The sequence below is a fragment of the Phascolarctos cinereus genome, unplaced genomic scaffold (assembly GCF_003287225.1).
Source record: "Phascolarctos cinereus isolate Bilbo 61053 unplaced genomic scaffold, phaCin_HiC Scaffold_9;HRSCAF=440, whole genome shotgun sequence".
NCBI classification, from domain to species: Eukaryota; Metazoa; Chordata; class Mammalia; order Diprotodontia; family Phascolarctidae; genus Phascolarctos; species Phascolarctos cinereus.
Window position 1 is genome coordinate 246,921,363 of NW_027556402.1, and position 20,774 is coordinate 246,942,136.

The 20,774-nt window shown below is 34.7% G+C and overlaps 1 protein-coding gene across 1 annotated transcript; it reads left to right on the forward strand.

Annotated features, from left to right (window-relative positions):
* Positions 1-13,197: 13,197 nt before the first annotated feature.
* On the forward strand, positions 13,198-14,127 carry LOC110199672 (olfactory receptor 5W2-like). The gene has a single exon (XM_020974552.1). The coding sequence runs from the start codon at positions 13,198-13,200 to the stop codon at positions 14,125-14,127; it is 930 nt and encodes a 309-aa protein (XP_020830211.1).
* Positions 14,128-20,774: the final 6,647 nt, after the last annotated feature.

Consider the following 20,774-nt stretch of genomic DNA (forward strand, 5'->3'; position numbering starts at 1 on the left):
CAGTTGTCAACCACTTTTTAATTCTTGTTTTCAAAGCATTTGGAGGAGCTCCTTAAATAGATTGCTTTCCTGCCCTGTTCTGCTCTGTGGGAGCATCTTTTCTTCCAGTTTATTTTTCATTTTTTAATGAGATCTTCAGAAACCAAGTCCAGTGAGCTCTGTACCAATTAATGAGCTAATGTATAGAGCTCTCAGAAGAGAATCTGGGGATTTAGCTCCTGTCATGTTTAGGCCATTTGTTCATGGTGTGATATTTGGCAATTCATTTCCAGCACTGAGAGTTACTTTTTTCTGTGTTCAAAATGGGACTAATAATGTTTGTACTCCCAGTCTCACAGTTTTCTTAGGAAAAGATGGAAATAATAAGCCAAAAGATCCATACTGTTTTCTTCTGGGTAACATCTTTGTAGAAGAAAATGTTTGACCCTGAGATCTTAGGGCAAGGAGCTTAGCTGTAGAAATAAATAGTTCAGAATTGAACGTAGCAAAGAATCATGAGGTAGTGACAGGAAACCTGGATTAAAAGTCAGAGGATGTGACTGCTACAGCTCATTTGCTCTGAAATTTGGCAATATTGGGTGTCCAAATAAATAGAATTGAGGAAGATTTCAGTTTGAATATTTCCTCACATACTCTTACTTTCTAAGCATTATTTAACTCTAAGTATTTAACTCATCTTAGACTCAGTTTCCTCATCTGCAAAATAAATTAAATAATAGCATCTGCCTCAAAAGGTTGGAATAAGGATCAAATGTGAGAACATATTTACAATTCTTTGCCAACCTCAAGACTAAATTATGCTGGGGCAGCTAGTGGTGCATTGGATAGAGCACTGGCCCTGGGATTAGGAAGACCTGAGTTCAAATCTGGCATCACACAGTTGACACTTACTAGCTGTGTGATGCTGGGCAAATCACTTAACACTGATTGCCTCACACACACACAAAAAAGAAAATGCTGCACTTGCTATCACTGGTTGGTTGGGGGTTGTCCTTTGTTCTCCTAAAGGACCAAGATGACATCACAATATTGGGTCAATATGAAAAAAAACCAAAGCTATCTACAATCATATAAAAATGTGCTAAATCCTTATTGATTAGAGAAATTCAAATTAAAAAAACTCTGAGGTACCACCTCATGCCTATCACATTAGCTAACATGACAGAAATGGAAAATGATAAATGTTGGAGAAAATGTGGGAAAATTGGAACACTAATGAATTGTTTGTGGAGTTGTGAAGTGCTCTAACCATTCTGGAGAGGAATTTGGAACTATGCAAAGAAGGTTATAAAACTGTGCATACTCTTTGATCCAGCAATACCACCATTAGGATATTATCCCAAAAAGATTATGAAAAAGGGGAAAAGGGCCCATATGTACAAAAACGCTTATAGCAGCTCTTTTTGTGGTGGTAAAGAATTAAAAATTGGAGGATGATGCTCATCATTTGGGGAAGGGCTGAAGAAATTATGGTATATGAATAAATACAATACTACTGTTCTGTAAGAATTGATAAGCCGGCAGATTTCAGAAAAACCCAGAAAAAGTTACATGAATTGATGCTGCACGAAGTGAGAAGAAGCAAGAGAAAAGTAATAGTAACATTATGTAATGAGTGACTTTGATACACTTAGCTCTTCTCAGGAAAATAGTGATTCAAGATAATTCAAAAAAACTCATGATAAAAGGTGCTATTCACTTCCAAAGAAAGAACTATGGAGTCTGAAGGCTGATTGTAGTGTACTATTTTCATTTTTTTTGTTTTGGCTTTTGTTTCTGTTTTTGTTTTTCTCTTTCTCGTGTTTTTTCCATTTTGTTCCAATTCTTCTTTCACAGCATGACTACTGTTGAAATATGTTTAATAGGATTGTACATGTATAACCTATAACAGACTGTTTGGTATCTTGAGGTGGTGGTGGAAATGAAGAGAGGGAGAAAAATTTGGAACTTAAAATCTTACAAAAATAAATATTGAAAACTAACTTTACATGTAATTGGGGAAAAAATCAAATACTATTAAGTGGGGGAAAAAATGACTGTTCTACCAAAATAAATTTACTTTTTCAGTGCCATACTTATCAAGATATATATATGCATGTGTGTATGTATACATACTATGTGTATACATGCATGTGTGTACCTGTGTGTATGTGTGTGTGTATGTGTGGATAGATAGAAAGTTATTAAATAAATTATTTCGGTGGGTGAGGCCAAGATGGCAGAGTAATTGCAAGGATTTGCCTGAGTTATTACAAATTCCTCTCCAAAAACTTTAAAATTATGCCTCAGAATGAATGCTAGAAGGGACAGCTAAGTGGTGAATTGCATAGAGTGCAGGACCTGGATTCAGGAAGACCTGAGTTCAAATCCAGCCTCAGAAACATAACACTCACTAGCTGTGTGACCCTGGGCAAGTCACTTAACCCCAATTCCTTCACCCATAAAAAAAGACCTCTAGAAACAACAGAAGGTAGGGTGAAACAATTTCCCAGCCAAAAACAACTTCCAAGATCTGCAGCTAAGGTCTATCTTACTGGCCTGTGAGTGGAGCACAGTGCAGCAGAGGCGCTGTCAGCCCAGGCCATTCCTTGCCAAGTCAGTAGCAGGCCTAGGAAGTACTCAATGTTTTGGGGCTTCCAGAGCTCTCAGCTGAATGATGGTAAGGGGGTTGGACAACTGGCCTGAAAGATTCAAGAACACTCTTAGCTGCTGCTGGGTGTAGGTTCATTTGAAGCTACCAGGAAGCAGGACTATGTCACAGTTCCAGGGCAGAAAAGAGGGCTTATCATTGCTCACAGATCGGCACACAGGCTAGGAGAGTACTAACCACACTTTGTTAGATCATATCACCTTAGAGGAACTGAAAACTTATAGATACCTTTAGATTTAGTTCTGAAAGCAACAGTGTGGAAAATCTGAAACTTAGAACAGTGCCCTCTAAACACTGGGATAAGAGCCTAATTTAAAATAGAGTTAAAATTTAAGAATTGGTTAAAAACATAAGCAAACAACAAAAGTACTTAAACATAGAACATTACTATGGTGACAGGAAAGATCAAAGCACAAACTCAGAAGAAGAAACTGAAATCAAAGCAGCTACATATTGAACCTCAAAGAAAAATATAAATAGGTCCCAGGACCAAAAATAAATTCCAGAAGAGTTTAAATGTATTTTAAAAGCCTAACAGAAGAGATAGAAGAAACATTAGGAAAAAAAAAACTAGAGTGATGCAAGAAAATCACACACACACACACACACACACACAAATATTGACATTTTGGTACAGGAGGTATAAAAATTACTGAAGAAAATAACACTTTAAAAAACAAAATAGGCCAAATGGTAAAAGAGGCACAAAAACTACTGAAGATAATTATTATTAAAAACCAGAATTGAGCATATGGAAAAGAAGGTACAAAAACTCACTGGAGCAAATAATTCCTTAAAAATTGTGATTGATAAGTGGAAGCTAATGATATCATGGGGCAACAAGAAACAATAAGAAGTCAAAGAAAAAATTGGAAATATGAAATAGCCCGCTGGAAAAAAATAATCAACAGATCTTGAGAATAGTTGGAGGAGATATAATTTATGAATTAATAGACTACCTAAAAGCCATTGTCAGAAAAGAGCTTAGACATCACATTTCAAGAAATTATCGAGGAAAACTGCCCAGATATCTTAGAGCCACATGGGAAAATAGAAATAGAAAGAATCCACTTATCATCCCCTGAAAGAGATTCCAATATAAAAACTACCAGGAATCTTATAGTCAAATTCCAGAGCTCCCAGGTAGAGGAGAAAAACACTGAAAGCAGCCAGAAAGAAATCACTCAAATATAATGAAGCCATGGTCAGGATAACACAAGATTTATTGGTTACCACATTAAAGTAGTGGAGGGCTCAGAATATTATACTACGGAAGGTAAAAGAGCTGGGATTACAACCAAGAATAACATACCCAATAAAACCAAATATAATGCTGCAGGGGGAAAATTGAAATTTAATGAAACTGAAGATGTTCAGGCATTCCAGATGAAAAGAGCAGTGCTGAATAGAAAATCTGACTTTCAAGTATAAAAATCAAGAGAAGCATAAAATGACAAATAGGAAAGAGAAATTAGAAGAGATTCAAAATTTTTACCTATTTGCTTTCCTACATGTAAAAATTATATTTGCAACTCCTAAGAGCTTTATTATCATTAGGTCAGATAGAAGGAATATATAATACATACATACGTGACTATGAGTTGACCGTGTTGGGATGACATTAAAAAATAAAATTAAAGAGTGATAAAGAGGAATGCACTGGGAGAAGGAGGAAGGGAGAGTTAGAACGAGGTAAATTATCTCACATAAAAGAGTTGCAAAAAAGGTTTTGCATTGGATGGTGAAATTTGGGGATGATGGGCAAAGCTTGAACCTTACTCTCATCAGAATTAGATCAAAGAAGAAATAACATGCAAACCCAGTCGGGTATAGACATTTATCTTAATGTATAGGTTGACGGAGAGGTATAAGAGAAAGAATAGCTGATATAAGGGAGAGCAGATTGTGGGTGGTCAGAAACAAAGTACTTTTGAAGAGGGATAGTGTGAAAGGAAAGAGAGAAATCATCAAAAGCAGGAAAACATACACAGTAACAACAATGTTGTACAATGATAAAATGTGAATAACTTAGCTAATCTCAACAGTACAATGATCGAAGATCATTGTGAAGAATTTATGTTCAAAAATTCTATCTACCTGCAAAGGAAGAACTGATGGAATCTGAATTCTGATTGAAGCATACTTTTTTAAACTTTCTTTATTCTTTTTTTTCCCCCTGTTTGCATTTTCTTTTGCAACATGGCCAATATGGATATGTTTTGCATCACTGCACTTAGGTAATCTATATCACATTGCTTGCCTTTTTAAGGACTGAGGTGTGAGGGTGAGAGAGAATTCAGAGCTTAAAATTTAAAAAAAATGAATGGTAAAAATTTTTTGTCTCCATGTAATTGAGAAAAAGAAACTCTTCCTGAATCACTTCCTTGTTGTGGTGGAAGGGCTTGTGTAGTTCAGTGAATTTATGAGCTATGCCATGTGGCGTTATCTAAGACAGACAGGCCATAGTGGAGAGTTTTGACAAAAGGTGATTCATTGGAGAATGAAATGGCAAATCACTCTCATATATTTTGCAAGAAAGCACTATGAGCACTATTGAAATGATAAAAGCTAAGACACTGGAAAATCAACCTCTCGGTTGGGAGGAATACAACAAGCTGTTGGGGAAGAACAGAGAATAACTACAAGTAGGTCCAGTACTAATGAAGCAACTGTGACACAGAAAAAAGGAAGGTCAGCTATGGATGTATTTGGTGACAAAAGGAAAGTCTGACCTTAAAGATCAATTTCACATTTTGCATAGGAATCTGGAATGTGAGATCTATTAGTCACTTAATTTATTAAGTGATATATAAACAAACCAGACTATAAATGGCATAAGATAATAGAATAAGCTTTTCCATCACACATCCCATCAGCCTCACCTTTGGGAGATCTTATTATCCAGCAAGATCCAATCAACCATGGTATTCATATCTCATCAATCCCTTGTTCCCTGGTAATCTGAAGGTGGTAACCATTAACTTCAAAGCCTTTATTTAAGGAATGAGGCCCAGGAGACTCATCTCTTCATTTCACATGTGGCTACACTTAAATTTATTTAGGATTCTCTGTCCTTCCCTCTTACCAGGTAGTTCCTTCCTTCGCACTTCCCACACTGCTTTTCAGCATCTTTGTATATTTCTTCTCTCCCACCTCATATTGTAAATTCCTTAAGGCCAGGGACTCTTTCTTTTTCATATTTATATTTGACTCCCCAGAGCTTAGTACAGTGACTGTCACAGAGTAGGCACTTAAGAAATGATTGTAGTTAATGACAGACTACTCTTAAATGGATAGATGTAGACAATTTTATTTTTATGTTTAAATAGAAGCAATAATTATGGATACAATATTTGTTTTGATTACAATGGAACAAAAATAACACTTCCCAATTAAAATAAATTTATATACAAATTAAGAAAAAAAATATAATATCTATATACTATGTTACATGTAAATACTTCATAAAATTCTTATGAAATTGCTTAAAATAGTAGTGGTGTCATTCAGTCCGTATCATAGAAGTGAAAAAAGGATATGTGTATATGTATGTATGTGTGGGCATATATTATATATGTGTACATATATAATATTATGTATGCACATATATAATATATTTTATATGTACACATGTTTTATATATGCACATATGTGCCTATCTATGCACATTGGTATGTGTTTATTTATAAGCATATTTAATTTTAAATATAGAAAACACATTTTTATAATCATATGAAAACATGTTCAACTTTTCTAAAAATAAAAAAATACAAATTAAAATAACTATTAAGTTCTACTTCACAGTGGCAGAAATAAACACATTCATTACAAATATTCATGGATATGCACATGCTGTCTTCCCACATGAGACATCTGGTAATATTTTGCTTCCTTTTTTTTCTATTCTAGCACCTACCACAGAGGTAAACATATGCTACATGCTTAAAAATATTAATATTAATTGACAAAATATAGTTGAGAAATATAGTCCTGCCTTCTCATTATGTATCCAAAGTGTTAAGTATCAGCTTCAGTAATTTTCTTTCTAATGAATAGTCTTACTTAATTTATTCAAGTATTGATTGATTTGATTTCCTTAATGTCCAAGGAATACTCAAAAGACTTTGCCAGCACCACAATTCAAAAGTGCTGATTTCATGGCCCTCAGTTTTCCTTCCAGTCTGACTCTCACAGCCATACATTGCTTTTAATTGGGGGCAGTGGGAATACAGCTTTGATGAGTGAAATTTGTTGGTAACTTCATGTCTCTGATTTTAGTATGCTGTTTAGATTTTCCATAGCTCTCCTTCTAAGGAGCAAGCATCTTTTAATTCCATGGCTGCAATCACTATCTGCAGTGATCTTTGAGCCTATGAGTATTCAATGTGACAATCCTTCCATTTTTTCTTCCTCTGTTTGCCAGGAACTGATGGAACCAGTTGCCATGACTTTAGTTTAGGGGGAAAAAAAGACTGCTGGGTTTATCAATGTAACTGAGAGCTGGACAATTGAATTAGATAGTGAAGAAAACAATAATGTCAGGTATTTGCAATGTTCTAAAAATTGTGCTACTCACCCGAACAACCACAACAGCACCAACAAAAACAACAATAACAAATTACAGCCCTTGCTCATCAGTTCATGCTCTAATTGGGAAAAAACTCATAAAAATTAACATTAGGAGAGATGACAAGGTTTAGGGTACCATGACATCAGCAGGTAAATGTCCATGAACAGGAGTCTAAAATCTATAGAATTAGTGAAGGAGGTAAGTCCTAGAAAATATTACAATGCAGCGTCAAAATGCATGGTCATACATGAGGATCCTCAAACTCAATCTACAAGTTTTTTCTTCATAATTTCCTTTGACTTATTGACGGCCACCCCAAGAGGTATGAATCATAAGGTTCGGTTTATATTCACCACTACCCAACAATTAATCAATTAAATCATGATTGATCAGTCAATTAAATTCTGACTCTCTTTTAGTAGAGTAGAAGGGAGAAAATGGTGTTAGGAGGTAGGAACAGGTACATATGAACGTAAGAGGTAGCATGTATATGGCACGTTAACATTTACAAAGTATTAAATATGTTATTTCATATTTCTGTAAAATTATTATATCATATAAGTGCTATTATTATTCCAACTTTATATTAAAGGAAAATGACACTAAGAGAGCTTAAGTGACTTGCCTAGGATTACACACCTAATAAGTGTCTAAGGCAAATTTCATCTTGAGACTTACACGTACATACACATGCATTCCCTATTGTATTACTATTAATGTATCAGAGGGCATTAGAAAGATTCCTAGCTCTGGAGTTAGAGAAGTGAGGGGTAAATCAAATCTCTCATAGCTGCACAGGAGGGAAAAATAATGCTCTATGTTATTAGTGTTATCTATCTGAGTTATTTCATGTTTATAAAGTGATGTTTGGAAAAGGTCAAAGAGTGGAGTACTCTTTTTATTTAAATCTTTTTTTATTTTTTTAATTAAAATTTTAAAATAAAAAATGTTTATATCTCTTCCTAAGAAAGGTCTTCATATTACTTTAGAGTATTTGGAAACAAAGACAAAATCCCCTAGTCAAGATTAAGAAAGGGTTGAGGATTTAATGACCATTGATCTATTTAAAGAAACAATAACTTAAAATGCTGTTTTCTTCTGAACCATTCAATCTGACATGTGCTCAGGGAAAAAGAACCACAGTTAAAGTATTTATTGCAAGTGGCTTCTGCACTTACCTGGTCATCTTGTCAATTCTGTCTTAATCAGAGTGCTTCCCTGATCTTTGACTTCAAAACTGGATTGGCCTTTACAAAAGGATTTTCAGGCCAGAACACTGTCTTGTCCTTTTTCTATTAAGCAGTGCTAGGCTTTATGTCATTTATACAAATAGAAAGACTTCATACTAGGATAATTATAAAACATAAGTCATAATATTTATAATACTGTCTTTCATGTATTGCTTTGTGTTTGAAAATGTTTTACATATGCATTCCTATTTCATCCTCATCACAACCCAGAAAAGTAGGCACTGGAAAAGAGAAGGTCTTGCCTAAGATCATGCAGGTAAGTATCTGAGGTAGTATCTGAACTCAGATCATCTGGAAGATGAAAAGGTTGGACCAAGTGCATTCTGAGGTCCATTCAACTCTAGATCTGTGATATATGATTCTTTGATTCACTGTTTTTGAGAGTCAGTTTCCTCATCTGTAAAATGGAAATAATAATAAAATCTTTCTTATCTCCCTCTCAGGATTATTATATGAAATCAAAATGATGATGATGATGATGATGATGATCATAATTATGAAGTGCTAGATTAACCTTAAAGAATGATATGTCAGCAACTATACTGAATGCATTGCGCATAGTGACTGCTTAAAAAAAGTCTGTCTTAAATTCAATTGAATTATTTCATCAGATATTACAAGTTGAAAGAATGTTGGCTATCACCACCACCTCTCTCACTTTTTTGAAATCTTTGATTAATATCTTTCATCAATGACACAAAATGCCAACATGTTCTATTCAAACATTAATCCAATTTAAGGAAATAAATTAAAAGCTAAAAGATATTCCCAATTGCACTCCCTACCTTAATTAGAGTCATTGCATCATCCAAAGAGTAGAAGACAAAAGTGATTTCCATTTTGGAGTAACTTTGGCAAATTAGTCACGTGTGATAGTGTAGCGGCTTCCTGTGTTAGGTCCCAAATGTCACTAAATAAAAATGACATCCTTCCACCTGAGTTCTGTGAAGAATACATAATCTTTTGTCAGGTAAGTTCAAACATTTTTCAGAGATGTTTGCAAGACAGCAGTATTAAAGGACAATGACACAAAGGGACCTATGGATGTGAGTTCTAGAGGGTTATGAATAAGGTTTTTTGACTGAAGCTTGATAATTGTGACTGAGAGAAACAGATGACAAAGAATAGGGAGGGCGTTTGTACCTAAGAGTCAGAATTTAGTCACTCTAAATGAGGAGTGAATATAACTTCTTACTTCATCTTTAGTAGGATCTCATGAAACCTTTTTGATTTAAAAATGTTAGTTAGTTTTATTGGTTTTACATGTACATCCTACTTGTCCCAAAAGATATTGAGAAAATATGTTTTAATGTGTTCCACCTTCAAAGCCCCTTTTATATATCACATATTTTGTTCATATAAAAGATAAGAACAGGTTGCTTCTCTCCCATATTTGTCTATTCACTGTAAGCAATTCACATCCCCAATTTCAGTTCTAGCAATAATACACACACACACACACACACACCACACACACACACACACACACCCCTTCCTGAAAATGTGTGCTATTTTCTCTATGCTTTCTTCTATCTCCCACCCCCAAATAAAGTTTCTCTAAACATAAACAGACCCAAATATAAATGCTAGGACTCAGTGAATGCCTCTTCTTCCATTGTATGGGTTATACTTTTTTCATATATTTCCTAGGTTTCCTTTGCTTGGTTATTAAAAGTCCACTCACATATACTCCTTCATATCCACATCTCAGAACTGAGAAACCTTATGATTAGAATCACACACCATGGAGAATTAACAAAAAAAGATGGAAAAGTAGTCATGAATTGTTAGAGAAACTAAAATAATATGAGTTATGTTCTAGAATTATCTGAAAGCATTAAGGAAAATGAAGAGTAAAAGATGAACAAATTGACATAATTCTTGAAAATGGCCACTACCACATTTGCTGTAAGAGTGGAGAGAACTTTCGCTGAGAAAATTCTTACTACTTCATATTAGATTCTGCTTTGCAATTTATTATATCATGGAATTGCTTGGGGTTTCTGAATGGGTAAGTGATATGCTCAGTAAGATACAGCCAGTATATTCCAAAGGCTGGATTTGTTCCCAGATTTATGCAATTCTCAGACCAGTGCCACATTCACTAAGAAACTAAGGCTTCTTGTCAAACATATGTTAGGCGTTTTAGAAATATTTTTTAAATTGATTGAATGTAACAGATAGCTCATTAATATGTTCCCAAAGCTTAACATGAATCATCTCATCATTACCCTGCCAATTTTTTTTAAGATTGAACAAAATGAGACTCAGAAGATTTCCTTGTATTGTACATTTCCATAGAGCCAATGTATTGCAGGAAAGTTCGTGACTGAGAGCACTTTTCTACCCAATATAAGATATGGTCACTTACTGTATGCATAGCAAACATTTAAGAGAACGTTATGAAGTTGAAGTGCTGTTAACTGAGACTTGTTCAGCACTTTCACAAAGTTGAAACTGAATAATCTCTTTTAAGACTGATAATAAGCTATTTTGGAAGAGTCTAAATGCATTTTCTCTCTCCAAGTACTGTGTGCCTCGTACCTTATTACTTTTTTTTTTTGGTTAGGCAATTGGGGCTAAATGACTTGCCCAGGGTCACACAGCTAATCAGTGTCAAGTATTTGGTCTGAGTCTGGATTTGAACTCAGGTCCTCCTAATTTCAAGGGCAGTGCTCTATCCACTGAGCCACCTATCTGCCCCCTATTTTATTACTTGTGAGATATCAGTGTCTTCCCTAGAATATCATCCTCAAATCCCTACTCTCCTTCATACCCCCATGTCTATTCACTTGCAAAGTCCTACTGATTATACCTTTGGTGCATCTCTCCTCCACTCTCATTTCTCTTCTCTGAAACTGCCATCACTTTGTTAGGAGTCCTTGGCACCTTTGTGCTGAACTCTGGCAACTTGTTTTCTACTGTTCTGTTTGCTTCAAGGCACTAGGCAATCCAGTCTATCTTTCAATAAGCTGTCAAATTGCTCTCCCTAAAGAGAATTTTTGATCATGTCACCTTCTCCCCTCACCCAGTAACCTAAAGATCAAATATAAAATTATCTCCTGGGCTTTTAAAGTCCTTTACAACCTCATTCATGCCTATCATTCAGGGTCTTTTCATACCTCACTTCCATTTGCTTGCTCACAGGCAGCTGAGTGGCATAGAAGACTGTATGTTGGATGTTAACTTAGGAAGACTTGAGTTCAAATTTAACCTCATACACTTACAAGTTATATAACCTTGTTTAAATCACAAAATTTCTGCCTGCTCCAGTTACTCCATAGGTAAAATTGAGATAAAAATAACACACATCTCCCAGCATGATTATGAGGATGAAATGAACATTTTGCAAACCTTAAAATATTATATAAATGCTATTGTTGTTGTTATACTATTGTCCAATACCACTGTCCTAATGCTCTTCCTCAAACAAGAAACTCCATCTCCATATTATGGGCAATTTCATTGGCATCTTCCTATCCCTGGAATAATCTACCCCTTCATCTCTACCTCCTGTCTTCTCAGGCACCCTTGGAGTCTCAGCTATACCCTATATTCTCCAAAGAAACTTTTCAAAATTCTCTTTAATTTCTATACCTTGTTTCTCTTAATTATCTCCAATTTAACATGCACATACACACACTCATACACATATATTTGTGATATTTATATATTATTTTAGATAGTGTATGTGATATATTTGGATATAATAATATGATACATCTTATATATTATTATATCAATATTATATAGTATAAGATTAAGAAAGATGATATTTCAACATTATCATATCAATAATATGATTATATGTATGAATAGCACTGGGGATAAAAAGAAAAGTACAAAATAGTCCATGTTCCAGGAATTCAAGTTCTAATGGGTAAGCTAGTCATGTACTACGTGTGTGTACCTGTATGTATGTGATTGTATGTATACAGACATGTGTGTATATATGCGTATATACATGTATTTATAATCAGTAATGTTTGTAGATTTGACCAAGGTAACAGCTAATAATACTCTAGGGAAGCTTGTCACCTCAGACACATTTTTCCATTCACATCCTGCAACTTATCCAATAAAGAAGAATTAAATTGACTTGATCTCTTTATTTTGGAGATAGAATCATCAGATCATCTGACTAAAGTAGAATAAAATAACAATAATACTGAACTTAGTGTTTTAGATTGGAGACTTCAGAACCTGTAATCTCTTTTCTTCAATGGATTATTATAATTAACACTTTCATCATTACTATTGTTATTGAAATGACATTGCAGAAATATCCCAGAATTATTTCCAAAAAACCTTGGTTTAAGATGTGTTTATAATACTTACTAACTTTGTAACCAGAGACAAATCATCCAACCTCCATGAGCTTCAGTGTTCTAAGCTATTAAAAAAATATTCTTTGAAGTACACAACTCATGGGGATGATACAAATTAAAGTACATTTTAAAAGCTAAAAGCACTATTCAATTGGAAATTTTCAATATGCCTTCTGTTCTTTCACCCTCTTTTGAGAATCTTTGTCTAGAGAAGGTAAAATTTTATATCTTTATTTGACATTCAGTAGCTAATGGACAGGAACTGTCTTTTGCCATGTTGCAGATGAGAAGCCTTCTGAAAGTTCTATGCCCATCAGCTTTACAGAAGAGTAAACACCCAGTTCTTCCTTTGTCTGGATTCATTTTCAAAACAACAAAGAAGAGAAAAAAGCAGGGATCATGGAGATGAATTACTCCATCCCAACTGAGTTCATCCTCTTGGGAATCACCAGTGCTCCAGAGGTAAAAATGGTCATTTTTGTTCTCTTTCTCATCATTTATTTGATTATTCTTGTATCAAATCTTGGGATGATCATTTTAATCAGGATAGACCCCCAACTCCATTTGCCCATGTATTTCTTCCTTAGCCACATGTCCTTCTGTGATCTCTGCAACTCCACAGCCATTGGCCCCAAGATGCTGGTGGACTTCTACGCAAAAGAGAAATCTATTTCCTTCACTGGTTGTGCTCTGCAATTCTATTTTTTCTGTTCCTTTGCAGATTCTGAGTGCCTACTCCTAGCAGTAATGGCTTTTGATCGTTACATGGCAATAAGCAACCCTTTGCTTTATACAATAAATATGTCTAGCCAGGTGTGCTCCTTATTAATAGCTGGTGTCTACATGGTGGGTTTGATGGATGCTCTGATCCATACTACTTTAACCTTCACATTGGATTTCTGCAGGTCTAATGAGATTAATCATTTCTTCTGTGATATGCCTCCTCTTTTATCAATCTCTTGTTCTGATACTAATGTCAATGAGCTGGTGCTCTTCACCGTTTTTGGCTTCATTGAAATGCTCACCATTTCAGGAGTCCTCATCTCTTACTGTTACATTATCTTGTCTGTGTTGAAGATCCACTCAGCTGAAGGCAGATACAAAGCCTTTTCAACTTGTGTCTCCCACTTAACAACTGTTGCTGTCTTTCAGGGTACTCTCCTTTTTATGTATTTCAGGCCTAGCTCTGCCTATTCACTAGACCAAGACAAAATGGCATCCTTGTTTTATACTCTTGTCATACCCATGTTAAACCCCTTGATTTACAGTTTGAGAAACAAAGATGTGAAGAAGGCCCTGGGAAAGCTGAGAAACAAAATATGTTTGTAAATTTAATGTTTTTACCTCACTGGCTTGGAGACCATGAGGTAAGACTGGGAATCTGAGGATCTAATGAAATCATCAAAAGTACTGAGGTATTGAGTCCCTTCAAATGTTGTGTAACATACACGTGGTCACAGAGCTTCAGAGAGGTAAAATGACCTCAGGATTTACCTTTTCCAACATCTACCTGAACAGGAATCCTCTCTGCAACTATTCTGTCAGTTGCCTCTATCAACAAATATTATTTAAAGAGTGATTTTTTCTAAGGGAATCAATTTATTAAAAGATAATGCAGATAATTAACAATTAGGAAAGGCAAATGATGATTTCTAGATTGTATCTTTTCCTCTGTGACTTATCTATGTGATAGTGCGCATTCTGTCGTGAGAAAACATTTTGCTCATAATTCATAATGACCCATCATCCTGTGGAAGATATTGGAAACAAGCTGATATGGATACAAAAGTCGTCACTGACACTAACTGTATGACTAAGGAAACGACCCTTAACTTTTCTAAATTCCATTTTCCGAGGTTATAAAATCAGCATAATTGTCCCTATAATATTCATGCCATGGGGCTATTGTTTTGAACAGACCTATGATTTCTTGTATGCAGGAAGATTCAGTTAATGAATTATTCCCTCTGCTGATTTAGATGAGAAATTCTAATTCACCCGGAGTAACAGTCATTTATGTTTCAAAGGTGGAATTGAACACATCACCTAGAGATCAATTCTCCACCCAATTTTCAATTTATTTTAATGCTCAAATTCTTAAACGTCTACATTTTGAAAACATTAAAACTCTATTTAAATCCTCATTGTCAAATCACTTATTAGAGATAAAGTGGGACTGTTTTATAATACATTTTCTTTAGTAATTGTGAGCAAGAAATGAAGTTTGAGAAATAATTTTATTCTTATAATTTCTAGTTATCTAAAAGCTCTCCTCCCTTAGAGTTTCAAAATCAAAAAGCACTAACAGATATACTTTTTTTTTATTTGTAGCATTCCAACTCTTTCACCATCTTTCATTTGTAGTATAAATGGTTAGCAATTCTGACATTAGCTTAATGTCTGTTCCTCTTTTATGACGAAGAACATTAAAATTGGTTATTATGTAAAACAAGATTTTTCCTGAGATCAAGAATTAGTTATACCATATTTTTTAGGAAAATAAAGCATGATCCAGGTTTGTGCACATGGATTAAAAAAGGAAAGGATTGAGATTCAACATGGGAAGAAACATATATATACACACACACACACACACACAAAACACACACATATACACATATATACATATACATATATAACATACATAATGTATGTATATGTATACATTCATATACATATGTGTGTATATATGTGTGTACATATATATATATATATATATATATATATATATATATATATATATATATATATATAGAGAGAGAGAGAGAGAGAGGAGAGAGAGAGACAGACAGACAGACAGACAGATATTGTGACCTGAGAAGTTCAGAGAATGCTTCATAGAGTACATGAACCTTGCTATGAGGTAGAAAGGAGTGAAGATTTGTGTGGGTGCAAGTTTTGCTTCAATGGATATTTGAGCAAACGCACCATTTTCTTTTTTTTTGTGAAGAGTTTAGAGACTGTGGGTGTGGAATACTATGCGATCACATTCAATCTTTGTACTGATTGGTTTTGCTAACCTTTTTATTGCTGTAATTTTCTCTCTTTTTTAATACATTGATTCAGGGAATGAATCTTTGAGGAGAGGAGAGTGTATGGTTTTATGTGAAATTGAAAGTGATAGAAATATAAAATATTGAATTCTAATTAAAACAAAATAATGTATAGAAAATAAAATATTGTATAATCAAAGTATTAAAGGTAGTAGAGGTAAAGGGACTATCACCTACATTGGTTGTATATTTGGGAAAACAACAATAATTTGAATAGATGTGTTGGCAGTGACTTTGAGATATATTTGATAGATTAGATAGGCTGAATCAGATATTTCTCACATGGATGAATATTAGGAGATAAATTTAAAAGGGTATGTGGAATGCTGCCAAATATAGTGAGATCATATTTTAGCAGGGGGATTCTGTTTTATATATAAGGAAACCAAAACCAAGAGAAGTCAAATGACCTACTCAGGTTTGTGAAGATAGCAAGTGGAAGAACCAAGCTTTAAAGCCTTCCTCCTCTGTTGCCAATACTCGTTTCTTATAGTATGGGAGCGGTAGAAGTTTCTAGAACCTTATAGGATAGTATTTAACATTATGGTATAAAAGGTGCTAAGCAGCACTATTTTGGATTCTGAGAACTTAAGTTTTAGTTTAAATTCTGTATCATTCTGTCTGTATAGTCTTGAACAAGTTTCTTAATCTACCTGTGTGTTTCAACAGCTGTTTATGTCCATATCCAAACCTATGGGACACACTTAGTTCAGTGAGAAAAAAGGATGTACTACCCTATTTAAAAGATGGTAGAGAACTTAACACATAGCAATAAAGATCTTCAGACACTACACTGATACTAGTCATTCCTCCTGTTGCCCAGCTAACTCTCTTGAAAAATTCTTCTTATAAATTTACAACTCACTACCCTGACTCCTACACTGGAAGAACTGAAGACTGAATGCATTAATCTGCAATGGATTGCTACTACTTCTCCAGTCTGACACAAATGGCATTGAGAAACAAACACCATTCCAGCTGCCTAGCTAGAACCTCAAAGTAAAATTCGGAGCTGAGCTTGAACAAACATTCAACAGTGACTCTAATAATAATAATATCAGTATTGATGATAGACTGGGGACCAAATGAGTCAGATCTGGGAAATCATTCCTCAAAGGGATGCTAGAAATAGAATAAATATGTGTACATATATACATCAACATTATATACATATATACATATATGTGTGTGTATATATATATGTATATATATATGTGTGTGTGTGTGTGTGTGTGTGTATATACACACATGGTTATAACCCTAGGTCTTTTGCCCTACGGAATATCATATTCCAAGCCCTCCAATTTGTAAATGTAGAAGATACTAAATCTCATGTTTTCTAATACTATATGTATATAAAATTGCCATTTGGGATATTATCTCATCTAATTGTTGTGGGGCTCTACTAAGCATGCTAGGAGTGTGTGCGTGTGTGTGCGTGTGTGTGTATTGGGGAGGAGACCGGTTCTCTCTAAAGATTCTAAACTGGGAAGAATACGGTGTGAATATATCTGAATGTGTGTATGTGTCTCATCATGAAATGTAGATTTCCTACCTTATCCCTTCCAGTATATCTTCCCCATATACTTTCTGATAACAATTGATCTTATTATGCAACTAATCAATTTATTTCCATTTTAACACAAGTTAAAAAGGAGGTTGTTGGCAAGGTAAATATCAGGTCATGCAAATAGGCTATTTCGGTGAAGTGCTTCTCAAATAGAGGTGGAGAAGATGGAATGAGATTCAGCAGAGGAGACATTACCTCATGGGAGCACTTAAAGAGTTCTTTGATATTTCAGGAAGCACTTTTCTCATTAAGAAATTTACAGTGTAGTACCAGCTTCATTTTACAAATAATGAAAAAAGTGTTCAGAGATCTTCATTGAAAAAAGGTGTTTAAAGAGCTAATGATATTGGGACCAGAATTCAAATCCATCTCTCTTGAATCGAAAGCATTGTATTCTTTCTGATTCCCAGTACTTCCTCTCAAACAATGCCAAATCCTCGAGAAATCACAGTATTCTCTAAATTGACTATTCCAAATAAATGGTCCATTTTTTCCTTTCAACATTTCCTTCATATTCCCATACCTTCTTTCCCCAATAAAGAGCAAAACAATTTTAATTCCAAAGTGAGATCAGGAAAATGATTGGGTATCATATGTGAAGACTGTAGCCTTTGTGCTCCAACCCCATCAGTATTCCAGAGCTGTCTAAGCAGAAAAATTCACTGACAGTGTAGTGTTTTCATATTAATTTTCTTGTGTGTGTGCTGCTATTATGCTTCAGTCATTAAAAAGTTTTTTATTTCCATTCTTCCCCTTGCTGGTTGGACCATTGTATTACACCAAGGTAAAATTTATTCCAGTATTATGGCTTTCATTTCCATTGTAAGTAGACAGATTTCCAATATATTCTAGTCACAAATTCACCTCTCTCATTAAATTATCCATTTCCTACTTCTATACCATGAATGGCACTGGGGCCAACTCCTGAATGTATATAATGTTCAGTGGAATCAATCTCCATTCTTCAAAATATGATTTAGAATGCTTTGTTGATGATGGTTTATTCCAGTGATCTTTAATATTCAATATTCCTCCCATATTTTGGACAAGAAATATATACCATTAGGAGTTAATGATTCATCATGAATTATGGCCTTCTTGATAAACAGATGGTTGGTCTGGATTATCCATAATCTCAGCATTGAATTTCTCTGATTCTATATTTGTTTTAAGAAGAAAAATTGACAAAGTGCTTTTCAACATTCTGAATAGTTGTTTTTTTCTAGAAAATACATTGTTGACCCAAAATATATAATTATTTTGTTGGTCTTAAATGGTCACAAATAGTGTCGAATATAGCCACATCCTATTGCTCCCTACCTGTGGTAATAATGGTGATAATAAACTTATAAGAAGACTGGCTGGTGTAATGAACATCAATATGCAGCTACAAAATGTGGACTAGTATCTTGGTTAAATTAAATGGGCACTTTCCAAGAAGCTACAATATCAAGAGGATGGAAATCATGAAAGGAGACTTTTTGGAACATGGACCTGGAACTGAAGAATTAGCACATGTCCTCCCTCTAACCACTCATATCTCCCACACAAATTCCCCACTGCTTTCTGCTCTAGGCAAAGCCCAGTTCTGTGTGTTTTGCACTGGTTCTAAGACTGTCTCTTCTCATCAAAAAGAAGGCAGTGAAACTGTCTTTATCCAACTTAACATGTTCTAAAATTCATTTTTACTAAATGAATACCAGATGGGAAGATGGTCAGTTTCAGATTGGGGTCATAGGTGCTCGAAGAAGCTGCAGCTAGTGAATAGTGTCCTGAAGCAAAAATAATTGGCAGTTTATCTTAGCAGTTGGACAGAGCTTCTGAATGGTTAGGATGTGAGGGGCTGTCACAGGATTTGGGCAGTACTTACAAATGATGTATGATCTCTCCCCTCATGAAAACACACACATCTTGCCCAAATCTAATGGTGGTACTATAGACCTTCTTGAAATCTTAAAATGGTACTTTTTGTTATTTCCTGAACTTAAGAATAGTTGGGAAATTGTTACTAAAGTTTTATCTTTGATGTCAGTGCTTAAACACTTTGGATCCTGGAAATGTTCATCCGAATGATTATGCAGATAGCTTCCCCACTGGGTGACAGTGAGCCTGAAAGTGGCTTATATTAGAAAACATGACAACATTAGACAACACTAGAAAATATAGAAAACATTAGAAAAAACTATTAGAAAACATGAGATTTAGTATCTTCTACATTTACAAATTGGAGGGCTTGGAATATGATATTCTATAGGGCAAAAGACCTAGGGTTATAACCAAAACATTACAGCTCAGTAAAAGTGAGTATAATCCTTCAAAGGAAAAAAGTATATATTCAGTGAAATAGAGGGCTTTCAAACACTCTTGATGAAAAAAAAACAACAGAGCTGAATAGAAAATTTGACTGTCAAATACAAGACTCAAGAGAACCATAAAAAAGATAAACAGGAAAGGGAAATCATAAGAGGCTTAATAAAGTTAACTATTTACATTCCCACATGGGAAGATAATATTTATAACTCATAAGACCTTTCTCATTATTAGGGTAGTTAGAAGGAGAATATACAGACAGAGGGTACTGGAGTTAGTTAAATATGAATGGATGATATCTAGAAATAAAATTAAACAGTGATAGAAAAATGTACTGGGAGAAAGGGAAAGTGAGATAGAATGCAGTAAACTATCTCACATAAACGAGGCAAGAAAAAAGCTTTTACAGTACAGAGGAAGAGGGGGGAAGTAAGAGGAAGTGAATGAACCTTACTCTTTTCAGAACTGGTTTCAAGAGGGAATAATGTGCACAGTCAATTTGGTATAGAAATCCACGGCACCCTACAGAAAAGTGGAAGGGGAAGGGATAAGAGAAGGGGGCGTGATAGAAGATAGAGCAGATTGGAGGGGGGAGCAGTCAGAATTAAAGCACTTTTGAAGAGCAACAGAGTGAAAGGAGAGGGAGAACAAATCAAACGGTGGGATAGGAGGGAGGGTAATATAGTTAACAATAACTGTGAAAAAATTTTGAAGCAAGTTTCTCTGACAAAGGCCTCATTTCTCAAACGTATGGAGTTTGAGTCCTAATTCAAATTTATAAAAATAATAGCCATTTCCCAGCTGATAAATGATCAAAAGATATGAGCAGTTTTCAGAAGAAGAAATCAAAGCTACCTGTAGCCATATGAAAATAAAAATGCTTTAACTTCCTATTCATTGCAGAAATACAAATTAAAACAATTCTTAGGTATTACCTCATACCTATTAGATTAACAAATAAGACAGAAAAGGTAAATGAGAATTGTTGGAGGGCATGTGGGGAAAATAACATATTAATACACTGTTAGTGTAGCAGTGAACTG

Bases quoted from the DNA above. Each gene is read 5' to 3' on its own strand.
- LOC110199672 (XM_020974552.1), top strand. From the start codon at position 13,198: ATGGAGATGAATTACTCCATCCCAACTGAGTTCATCCTCTTGGGAATC.